Source organism: Trachinotus anak, unplaced genomic scaffold (assembly GCF_046630095.1).
Source record: "Trachinotus anak isolate AG129_WGS33_773 ecotype Australia unplaced genomic scaffold, CSIRO_AGI_Tana_v1 ptg000021l, whole genome shotgun sequence".
Lineage (NCBI taxonomy): Eukaryota > Metazoa > Chordata > Actinopteri > Carangiformes > Carangidae > Trachinotus > Trachinotus anak.
The window spans coordinates 16,095,914-16,108,234 of record NW_027273872.1 but is presented as its reverse complement, the minus strand read 5'-3'; the positions used below and the strand labels follow the sequence as shown (position 1 = coordinate 16,108,234).

Sequence of the window (12,321 nt, the reverse complement as noted above, 5' to 3'; positions counted from 1 at the left end):
GTGTTGTTGCTGTGGTTGTTGCTTTGGTTTTGTGAGGTTCTTTCTTGTCCTTGCTGACTGACTGTGTTTCCAAGGGTTTCTGTCCAGCAAGACACTGAATTGATGTAGAGGAGGCTTTGAAGAGGTTCTCTGCCTTTTTTAAACTGATTTCCTCATATTTTGTGGACAGTCAGGGAGGTTGGAGAATGTCTTCTTGTTTGACTATGTAGGTTACCTTTGTTGTATTTCCAAGATAGCAAGGGGAATTTTGTTTGTTTGTTTTGTTGACATTGTGAGAAATATGTAAATCTAATCATATGTTTATTACTGAGGTCACAGTTACTGACGGTGTTGTACTGGACTAAATTATATTAGTACTAGCGCAAGCAAGTCTGGAAAGTTATGTCTCCATCATAGAAAGCAGCTAAATTGGAAATGCATTATCCTCATTGCAATGTAAAGCCTGAATCCAAAGTCCACTTTCAAAGCTTTTTGAAGATGTTACTGATTGTTGTTGTGCCATTCTGACCACAGGCTTAGGTCCTCATTTAGAGAATGGCAGAAGTACTCGTGCCAGGTGCTGAACGCTCACAATACACTTCAAAAAGTCAGACCAGTTTAAAGCTCAACATTTCAATTTGTCATATCATCCTCTCTCTCTTCTCTCACATTAGATCCTGTCACACTCTTGATGGATGACAGCAAATACCAAGACTTGTGACAATGATCATGTGTATTTTAAACCCATAATAAAGAGAGACAGTGTTTCAGTTTTTGGACATGATATGGTTCAATTGTGTTTCTCCCTAGATTTAGTCTTTAGCTTAAAAATCTTTATAAAATAAAATGAAGCTCAGCTGTTTTTAAAGGAAAAGTCTGTGATTATTAAGACACGGTTGATTGACTGACTGATGTTTTTCATAAAACACCAGAAAATAACTAAATTTAAGCTTTTAAAGTTTAATGTTTGTTAAAAAAATCAAAACAAAAAAAAAGATTTTTATGAAAAGTATATTTACATTACTGATGTTTATAAACATGGGAGTGAAACAGAACTTTTTCCCAAATATATTAAATTATATTCAACACTGAAATACATCAGTCACTCATCTGTAAGTCAAACAATTTACCAGTAATTCACCAAACACATGCAGTACCGATCAAATATTTAGAGTGTGTCCAAACTTTTCACTGTTACTGCGCATACAAACAAAATGGTTGCAAAATTTACAAATGTTTAAAAAAAAATACAATCATTGCTGTGTAGCTGGAAGAAAACAAAACATAAGGAAACTTTTTCTTGATTTTTACACTGAGCTGATAAACTGTCAATATGCTGACAGAGGAAATCTGGGGAAAATGTTACTGATCAGATGTACTCCTCATTTCGACCACAGAAAAGGAGTTCTCTGAATACTCCATTGCTCGTGGGCTGGCAGGAACTTCAGCTCTCATGTTTTTCTTCTTCTTTAAATGAAAAAAGACGACAATCCCAATCACTGCAAGAACTGCCACTGCAAACTGCAAACCACATATGAGCAGAGAGTGATCTGTTCAAACAAGAGGCACAAAAACCAGATATTACATTAGCACAATGACAGCAAAGGTCATGTGAACTGATACTGTGATACTAGTCTCCTGAGCCTTGGTGGAGCTCTTAATTACTGTGACTGATAAAAATGTCACAATAGATTGATAGTGATACTCAATTATTTGAGCCAATGAACAAATCAATTATGGTTAAGTTTGAGTATAACAATGATAATCATCAGTGTTATGATGATCAATATCAAGTTGTGTTCTTGCAATGGTCTGTCTCACCTTTGCAGGTAGATATCGTCTCCTGTTTGGAGACACTACTGACGTGATTCCTGACTGAGCAGCCCAGACGTCCTGAGACGTGTTGTTTCAGAATGATGTTGTTAGTCTCATGATTTCCACAGAGGAGCTCAGCGTCCGTCAGTGTGTGTCCATCCAGAGTCCAGCTGTACTGAGGACTGTCCCCTCCCTCAGAGGAGCAGGACACCCTCATCATTCTCTGGGACAGACACTCAGACACCAGCTGGATGGCAGACACAGGAGCTGAGGGAAACACATTTAGATGATGTTTCATAAAGATATGTGGAGATATGAGATATCTGAAGGTTATCAATAAAATGAAATGTATGTGGTCTGTAAACATCACTTAATTCCCCAGTAGGCAAAAAAAAGTTATTTACCTTGAATGAACAACTGTAGAGTCCGCTGCTCTGATCTCTGTCCCCTAAAATCAAATATATCAAGGGTATATTCACCACTGTCATTCCTGCTCAGGTTATTGATCCTAAATGTTCCATTACTGGGAGTAAAGAAGGATCTGTTTTCTATCAGATCAGACACAATCGTATTCTGTTTCCCTCTGAGTATCACTGTTGTGTTGATTTTCAATTGGTATCTATATATTTCAGAGGCGCTGTCCATCAGCTGGAGGACCACAGTTCCTCCCAAAGCTCCATAACACTGAGCTCCATCCTGTCTGCCGTCACAGTAGGTGTCCACACCTGGAAAAATGAGAATTTAAAAATTAGATGCATCTTAAACAAAAATAAAAAATAAATGAAAAAAATGAATGTGAATACAAGCCTGGCATATCTTCACCTTTTGAGTGGATATTGTGTTATAACTTATCATTACTATTATTATTATATTATTATTATCATTATAACTTATTATAACTTATAACTTGTTAGCAAACAGTTGCTTATTTACACATCCAGCAGTTACAAAAAAACATCATTCATTCATGCGTCTGATCACCTGATGAATTTAAGAACAGTCCTCTCAGCTCTGTTTTGGTCCCAACCAACTGCTGAGGAAAATATCTGCCTCTTTAGCTGCTCCAATGAGTTCACCAGCTAGTAACTAATTGTCTATTTGCTGTTTGATGCTGAGCAGGTAGTGTACAGTGGGTTTTTAAAGCTTTTTCTATAAATACAGCTGCCTGTTGTGACTGAGAACAACGTATTGAAAGTGGTGACTGAACCAGAACAGGAAAGTTATGGCTGAACAGCTAAACAGTGAGCTGAAACTCTCTATAAACATGTGTAGAGTTTAATGGAGCTGCAGATTCAAGTGATAATTCTCTGTAGCTTCATCACTGTGAGCTACACCTCCACTTTGTCAAATTGTTTTCAAAGTCATTTCATACATTGGTTATAGCTGCTTTCACCATTTGAACTGAAGAAAAGTTAGAAAAGTTAAGAGTTAGTTAAAATACTACATTTGGATAATAATTGTTTTAAAAAGTGATGTGAATCAATAATTCATTTGCACCTTGCTACTAAACTGTTCAGTTGTTCAGCTATTGTAAAATAAAAAAGAATCAGTGATGGTTGATCATTATGTACTCCTGAGCAACTGCATTTTAAGCAAATTATATTTACAGGTTAATTCCAGGTTGACATTCTAAACATACACAAGACAACTTCTCATGTGTGTTTCCAGTTGGATGTGAGATCTCTCCCTGTGTCAGCAGAACTAGAGTTAAAACGTAACATGGGTCGTCCGTGCAGGAGAAATCCACAGTTTGATAGAAAGGTGTCGTGAGTGGAGGACACAAAATCCATCTCCTTACCCACAGTGGAGAGATCCATTTCTGTGACTGTAGTAGGGGCTGTTGTTGGCTCTATACACAGTGTGTTAGTGGCTGCAAACACCCACTGTGATATGTGTTTTCCATTGGAGGTGCAATTAATGAAGATGAAGCCTTATGGGAAAGAAACAAAACCATGAATGATGAACAGAGTGATCATAATCATAATGTCAACATCATCAAGTTGTTTTCATCTCATATTCTCACTCACCACAGTTTATTATGTTTTCTTCTTTGGAGACTCTACTGACTTGAGTCCTGACTGAGCAGCCCAGACGTCCTGACACGTGTTGTTTCAGAATGATGTTGTTAGGCTCATGATTTCCAGAGAGGAGCTCAGCATCTGTCAGAGCGTGTCCATCCAGAGTCCAGCTGTACTGAGGACTGTCCCCTCCCTCAGAGGAGCAGGACACCCTCATCTCTCCCTGGGACAGACACTCAGAGACCAGCCGGACAGAGGACACAGGAGCTAAGGGAAACACACTCAGATGACTTTTGATATTATAACTGGATCATGGTCATTCTTCACTGTTTATAATACAGAACATGGCAAGAATATAGATAAATGTAAAATATAAGTTATACCTATGAAGGTCAAGGTCAATTTTGTTTATATAGCACATTTAAAACAACCAAGGTTGACCAAAGTGATGTACAGTACAAGCATTAAAATAGAAAGCAAATATAAAATACAATAAACAAAAAACAGTGTAGCACACAGTTTCAGATATAATGTAAAATATGATTTAAAATACAATATCAATAGAATATGAAACATATATGGTCTAAATCTACTATATTCTATAGCAGGTGAAGAAAAAAGGTAATTATTTACCTTGAATGAACAACTGTAGAGTCCGCTGCTCTGATCTCTGTCCCCTAGAATCAAATGTTTCAAGGGTATATTCACCACCGTCATTCCTGCTCAGGTTATTGATCCTGAATGTTCCATTACTGGGAGTAAAGAAGGATCTGTTTGCTATTAGGCTTTCTGAAACATTATTCATTCTCCCACTGAGTATTCTTATTTTGTTGAATGTCAATGTGTATTTTGTTATTTCTGAGGCGCTGTCCATCAGCTGGAGGACCACAGTTCCTCCCAGAGCTCCATAACACTGAGCTCCATCCTGTCTGCCGTCACAGTAGGTCTCCACACCTGATATTTAAAAACAAAAAAATCTAATTTTTTTATTCATTCCATGTCTTCTAAAAGAAAGGCCTTTAAAGTGTATTTAAATGGTCAAATATTAATCAAAAAACATAAATAGTACTAGTAGTAGAACATGAAATGTTTCACGTTATAACAATGATAAGTTTGTATGACGTGATAATGTGAAAATATATTGTAATTACATGAAAAACTGTCACGGTCCAAGCCTGGATCTCCCTTTTTTTCCCCTTTGTGCCTGTTTGTCAACTGTGGCTTCCCTTCTGTGTCTGTTTCCCTTGTCTCTGTCGCCCCCGTCTGTATTCTCTGTTCTGTTTGCTTTGGAGGTGTGGCTTCCTGTGGCTTCCTGTGGCTCCAGGATGCAGCTGTCCTCAATCACTCATCAACCTCTCCATAAGAACCCTCGGCTCCCTGCCACTTGTTGCCACATTGTTCTGTCACCTCAGTGGTACTAACATTTGGCCAACGTTTGTCCTTTGACTCATAGTTCTACAGATTTTTTTCACGAACTTTGCCTTGACTAACCTTTTGTCTCCTCCACCTCCAGCCACTCACCTACCAGAGCCACACCAAGGAAAGCCAGGAAGTTCCCCCTTGCCACGCCAACTCACCTGATTCCACCAGAGCCATTGTTCCACTCCACACCATCTGCCTACCTCCACTTCCTACTGCACTGCTATTCTGCTGCATATTATAAATAAATCCTGTTTGCCACTACAACCATTTCTGAGTCTGCTTTCAGGGTCCAACAGACATGTACCCCTAACAAAAAACATCTTGTTATCACATTCTTTTCACATTATAATCTGATAATGATTTTTTTTCTTTCCCCTGGCAGCAACATGCTTCCATACAGTTTCAATATCCGTAAAAAAAAATTATGTTTAGAGAAATTACATATGATAGTAAAGTTAACTTCAATAAAATCATTTATTATCAAACATTGGAAATCAAACCAAAGAAAACTTTCATTTTCAGCATCATAAATCTGTGGCAGTCAATTACATTTCAAAGTTAAAAAACATAACTATGTTTAGTTCATTTCTGTGTCGTGATTCTTATATGAATTTGGTCCCAGTGAGGGTCAGTGTTTGAGCTCCATAATACATTACTGAAGATGTTGACAGTGACTTTGCTGAATCCAATGAATTGTGTTTAAAAAAAAAAGAAGAACATCTGACCATGAGAGACTCCGAGCAGCATCAGCAACAGTCCAACCACAGCCTCCATGTCTCCTCACTCTTCAGCCTCTGTTGATCCAATCAGCAGCTTTCAGACAAACTCCTCTTCCTCACCTAAGCACAAACATGCACATCCGACACTGAACAGTCTGAAGTGTGTCCTGTTATCACTCAGCTTTAAGTTAGAAGTTCTGACAACTAACCAAACAGGTTATTTTTATATTTGAGAGGGTGAACAGGAAGTAGTGGTCAGTATTTGCAAAGTTTCTGGTAGTAGATGCAACATATAGATCTGCTGCTGTCACAACAGACAACACGTAGACAATTATACAGTATGGTTGACTTGTGCACTACATCCAACTCATTGAAAATATGAAAAGCAACATCATCAAATGAGACCTAAGTAAAAGGTGTTTTAGCAGGCAGTTGATATTGTGTTCATATCCAGAATGCTTGTATATATTTAGGGAAAACTGCATGAAGCCAGTTTGACATAGTCTCAGGTTTGTCATCGAGTGCATACATAATTGGTGTCATCCACAACATGGTAAAGGAAGCAGAGTATTGTACTAGTCTGAACTGGTCATCCCAGTTCCACATTTATGCTGAAAATCATTTGACTAGATGCTCAAATTATTCCTCCTATAGTCTATGATTCAAAACATTATAAACTTTCTCTTCAGTTTCATGTACAATTAAAAAAAAAAAAAAAGAAAGAAAGTGTCAGGGCGCCCCAGTGTCTCACCTGGTATAGAGCGTGTACCATTAAGGCTTACAGTAGTAGTAACCACAGCAGCCTGGGTTCATATCTGACCTGTGGCCCTTTGTTCCATGTCGGCCCCCCTCTCTCTCCCTGACTTTCCTGTCTCTCTCTCACACTATACAAAATGCAAAAAAAAAAAAAAACTCAAAAAACTTGTCATAGAAAACTGAGGCAGTGCCCTTAAATAGATGCTCAAGACCAGAATTTTAGCAGAAGTCATGACATGGTTTCTGAAATTCCCTGTATTGTGATTACATGTTAGGTTTCATCATACTATATGAGAAAGGACTGCATTGCATTCAGCTATGACAGAAGTGAAACTAAATTTAAGCAATACTGTCAACATGCAGTGTAAACAACAGACTCATTTTCCCCCACAAAGATCTTCTCTTTATTCTATTATACCTTCCTTATTCTTCCTTATTCAGATCAATGGACATAGAGAGTCACACAACTAAAGGATTTGTACAGTGTTGCATAATGCACATAATGTTAAATCTTTCTTCATTCAAGTAACATTCAACAAGGTGAGACACCAGTATAATCCTGCACACAAGAGGTTTGAGATCTCATTTTAATTTTACACTAATTAACTTTCAACACCTTTACACAGAAAATTACATGTCATTGAAAAAAAACTGTCCCTGCAGCTAAGACATACATTATAAGTGATGGAGCACATTTCTCATAGCCACCCTGAAAACTAAACACAGAGATGCATTTAAAAGTAAATATAGAATAAACAAATGTTACTTCACCTTGACATAATGTGAGTGAAACCCAAACACAGCCTGCATATGCAGTCACAACACTACATGATTAATCAGCCTCAGTATGAAATAACAGCCTACCAGCTGGACAGATGTGCCTCAGAAGCTTTAGTCACTTTACTTCCTGTCCAGTACAAGCACTAACATCATAGTTAGTAATGCTTTCTGTTGAGGTTAAATGTTTGTTTACATCAATAAAATGTTTTATCACTGTTAATGATAATGATACTTAATTCCATAAAGCCTTTGTCACCAGCTACGTCCTCTCATTATGTAAAGCTTCCAGTCACAATATCATATTCAAACCACATGTAACTTTCATATGTACTAAATGTTTAACATGCATAAACAGACCACTGATATTGAATAAAAGAAAAAGAAAAAAATGGCACTGTTTGAAAAAAGGAGATTTACACCAGTTTATTCTGATCAGTGAGCTCACAAATATGGAAACACAGCTGCTGCTGTGGCTGCTGCTGCTGCGGCTGCTGCTGCTGTGGCTGTTGCTGTGGCTGTTGCTGTGGCTGCTGCTGTACTAAAATTTGATCAGCATGAAGGATATAACATTTCACCCACATATTCCAAATCTTTTTCAGCATTAATGCCAGATACAAAAAGAGAGCTGCACAGTCTTTTCCAGCTCCTAAATCACACTAAAAGTCATTTTTGCTGTTGGTTCTTGGAGACGTTAGCTCAGTGTCAACTGATATTGGTCCACAGGTGAGTTCATCAATGTCCAAACTCATAAGGAAGATATTTATTCTCAATTATATATGTGGGACTGCAGAAAAGAGAATAAAACAAAAGGATTTAGCACTTAAAGCAGCTGTATTTCACCAAATTATTATGGTATTGACTGATATGCTTCCATTATTTATTTACCAATCATGATCAGAAACAAGCCTTCTTAGTCTTACCTGACTTCTTCTTACACTTGTGTACACAGCAAGAAACACAAAAAACCAGTATCAGTACCAGTACAACAGCCCCTCCAGCAGAGATTGATATATGGAAGGAAGAGGCATGTCCTAGGGAGAAAAGACCACACTGGTAATTAAATAGTACATATTTACCTGTATATGGCTTAGCCCTGTGATAGACTGGCAACCTGTCAAGGGTGTACCCCACCCTCGCCCAACGTCAGCTGGGATTGGCTCCAGCCCCCCCCCCCACAACCCGGTTCAGATAAGCGGTATAGATAATGGATGGAAGGATGTATATGGCTTAGAGGTAAAAAAAAAATCTGTATTTGTTGACCTATGTGATATTTATATATCACATTTATTCCACCACCTCAGTTGCAGACATTTTGCAGACTATGACAAGAATGACTGATTGAAATGAAATGAACTCCACCTTGAAATCCCTGTAACTGTTGTAGCAAAAAGCAGAACATGGCAGATCCACTTTAACCATGATTGAGCCGTATAGTTTAGCCGTAGCATGAGGTGGTGGGGGCAAATTTCATATCTGCAAAAACTGAGAAGACAAAGGTACACACCCGGCAGCTTTGAATCAACCATTATACAACAAAAAAGGCTCCAGTTGTGGTTAAGTGCTCCATAAAGGCATACACCCAGTCAGAGTCAAAGATAAAAAGCACTTTAATCTGCGATCTACAGCTAAAAAAAAAAAAAAAAAAAAAAAAGACAACACAACACGCAATGCCAGATGAGAAATACTGAAACCTCCCGTTAAACCACAGGCACTTCCGTGAATGTACCACACGAGCACCTCTCTCATTAATGCCATATAAAGGTCATGTATAAACAATCTGTGACTAATAGGAAAGCATAGTTATCCTTAAATATTTTTCAATAGTTTTTGGAAGAAACTCTATCCGCCATCATATCAACAGGTCCTTGGATTAGTGTAAACAGTAGACTGCTCATATTCAGTAAACAGATTTAAAAAGCTGCAAAACAATGTGATTAATGTCTTTGAATTCCAGATTCTTAGGTGTTCTGACTTGTGAATTACATTGCAGAAATTGGTGGATTGTGTTTAAGTAATGCTTAAGTGATAATTAAGTGTTGTAATACTTGCCTTTCAGTTGAACATCCAGTTGAACATTCATCTTTCTCACAAAGACCCCTTTTGGATCAAAGGCCTCTATGATATATTGGCCAGAATCATTCTTCTCCATATTTGTCATCTTGAATGTTGCATTGTTGATGAAAAACTCTGTTCTGTTTCTAAATGCTTCGTATATTGTCACCTTTTCATTCTTCAGAGTGAACACATTCATGAGTCCACTGGGAAGCTGTTTCTTACACCACACATGATGGCCGCTAGCATTGGTAATCACTTGGATGTACACAGATCCTCCAAGAGTGGCAGAGCACAGAGTTGCGTTCTGGGTGCTATTACATTTAGTCTCAGCAGCTGAAAGAAAGGTGAGAGAAAGTCAAAGGTGAGAGGTGCGAGAAAATCAAAGGTGAGAGGTGCGAGAAAATCAAAATCATCTTAAATAATCTATCTTTTACATACGCTTTCAATGGGATTGCAAAGTGTTTAATCTTGTTTCTTTAATGATGAGGGTCTTACCGTGAGTTACACCTACTAGCATCACAAGAAAAAATAGAACTTGCTCCATACTCGTCTGTCATCCAGAAGAAGGTTTACCTTAAAAATAAACAATCCAAAGAAATTATAAACTCAGCGCAAGTAAAACTCTTGACATTAATCAACGAGGATGTGCCAGATACTGAGAGGAATGGGTGGTGGTTAGTTAGAGGGGTTGAAAGGCAGGAAACTGTCTCACTTCTGCTTCTTCAAGCCTATGAGAGCATTCTGCAGTGAAGCGATCTCAGGAAATCTCAACAAAATTTTCTTGCCTTCTCTGTTGAAATCACATGTGTGAAACTGAGTCTCAAGACTGTATTTGCTAACATTGTGTGACCAGGATTTCAGCTCCACCATGTTTCAACATGTTTCAACCACTACTGCTTAGAAGTTTTGTTTTTGTTTTATCTACTTGATTTGGCCAAAAAAAAAAAAAAAAAAAAGAAGTGAAATCATACACACACACGTGAGTAAGAGAAACAACACAACAGTTTCAACTTAAAAAATCAGCCCCATAAAGAGACATGTAACTTACACAAGATACCAGCGATAGGTTACTGCCCTGTAATGATCACAAATGGCAGAATTCATTACTGTCACACAACTTATCTTAATCATCAGAAGATGGAAGGTTGAAGTGTATTTTTTTTGGTTTCATGATGGTACCCCCTGGTTTTGCATTAATTTTCAATGAAATACCGTGACTTTAGCCATCTACAGCCTATATACATGGACACCTTATTTGGATAAAAGGTAATCAAATATCGCGTACAAATCAAATATTGCGTACAGCAGAAAGCGCTCTATGACGGGCAGAGCAGATGGTCACACAGCAGCCAACACAAGAGCCAAATACACAGTGTACATTAGCTTTCGACAGGCGTTAATTAGGAATCACTTTGCTGATTTGAATCACTTCATTCAGTTCAAAGATCAATGGATCAATGTGAATAGTGTAGTTCACTGAAGCACAAAAGCACTTCAGTCAGAACAGCAGTAAGTGAAAGTAAAAGTCAAACTCTTGACTTTTTATCTCATAATGTTGACTTAGAATAAAACTTTTTCTTTCTCTACTATAATCTATAATATCTCAAAATTTAGATTTTTTTATCTCATCATTTTTACTTAGTCAAAAGTTAGATTTTTTATATCTTTATCTATCTATCTATCTATCTATCTATCTATCTATCTATTTATAACACATCTTGTCCTGAACCTTGTTGAACAAGCAACCAACCATTCACTGTTGCACATGTCACACATCAAAGAGAGAAAATCAAAGGTGAGAGGTGCGAGAAAATCAAAATCATCTTAAATAATCTATCTTTTACATACGCTTTCAATGGGATTGCAAAGTATTTAATCTTATTTCTTTAATGATGAGGGTCTTACCATGAGTTACACCTACTAGCATCACAAGAAAAAATAGAACTTGCTCCATACTCGTCTGTCATCCAGAAGAAGGTTTACCTTAAAAATAAACAATCCAAAGAAATTATAAACTCAGCGCAAGTATAAATCAACGAGGATGTGCCAGATACTGAGAGGAATGGGTGGTGGTTAGTTAGAGGGGTTGAAAGGCAGGAAACTGTCTCACTTCTGCTTCTTCAAGCCTATGAGAGCATTCTGCAGTGAAGCGATCTCAGGAAATCTCAACAAAATCTTTTCTTGCCTTCTCTGTTGAAATCACATGTGTGAAACTGAGTCTCAAGACTGTATTTGCTAACATTGTGTGACCAGGATTTCAGCTCCACCATGTTTCAACATGTTTCAACCACTACTGTTTAGAAGTTTTGTTTTTGTTTTATCTACTTGATTTGGCCAAAAAAAAAAAAAAGAAGTGAAATCATACACACACACGTGAGTAAGAGAAACAACACAACAGTTTCAACTTAAAAAATCAGCCCCATAAAGAGACATGTAACTTACACAAGATACCAGCGATAGGTTACTGCCCTGTAATGATCACAAATGGCATTCATTCAATGAAATACCGTGACTTTAGCCATCTACAGCCTATATATATGGACACCTTATTTGGATAAAAGGTAATCAAATATCGCGTACAAATCAAATATTGCGTACAGCAGAAAGCGCTCTATGACGGGCAGAGCAGATGGTCACACAGCAGCCAACACAAGAGCCAAATACACAGTGTACATTAGCTTTCAACAGGCGTTAATGAGGAATCACTTTGCTGATTTGAATCACTTCATTCAGTTCAAAGATCAATGGATCAATGTGAATAGTGTAGTTCACTGAAG

At 37.7% G+C, this 12,321-nt stretch overlaps 1 protein-coding gene across 2 annotated transcripts; it reads right to left on the bottom strand.

The window, feature by feature from the left end:
- Positions 1-1,186: 1,186 nt before the first annotated feature.
- On the bottom strand, positions 1,187-12,019 carry LOC139606207 (uncharacterized). Of its 2 annotated transcripts, XM_071458249.1 has the most exons (12): positions 11,450-12,019; positions 10,040-10,117; positions 9,539-9,877; positions 8,410-8,520; positions 6,705-8,273; positions 5,960-6,073; positions 4,446-4,766; positions 3,822-4,079; positions 3,593-3,724; positions 2,199-2,519; positions 1,801-2,061; positions 1,187-1,529 (listed from the first exon to the last, which is right to left on the bottom strand). In XM_071458249.1, the coding sequence occupies exons 6-12, from the start codon at positions 6,006-6,008 to the stop codon at positions 1,342-1,344; spliced, it is 1,530 nt and encodes a 509-aa protein (XP_071314350.1). In that variant the 5' UTR covers positions 6,009-6,073; positions 6,705-8,273; positions 8,410-8,520; positions 9,539-9,877; positions 10,040-10,117; positions 11,450-12,019; the 3' UTR covers positions 1,187-1,341. The 2 variants fall into 2 exon arrangements, with proteins under 2 accessions (XP_071314350.1, XP_071314351.1); XM_071458250.1 differs by lacking the exons at positions 6,705-8,273; positions 8,410-8,520; positions 9,539-9,877; positions 10,040-10,117; positions 11,450-12,019 and having other exon boundaries at positions 5,960-6,121.
- Positions 12,020-12,321: the final 302 nt, after the last annotated feature.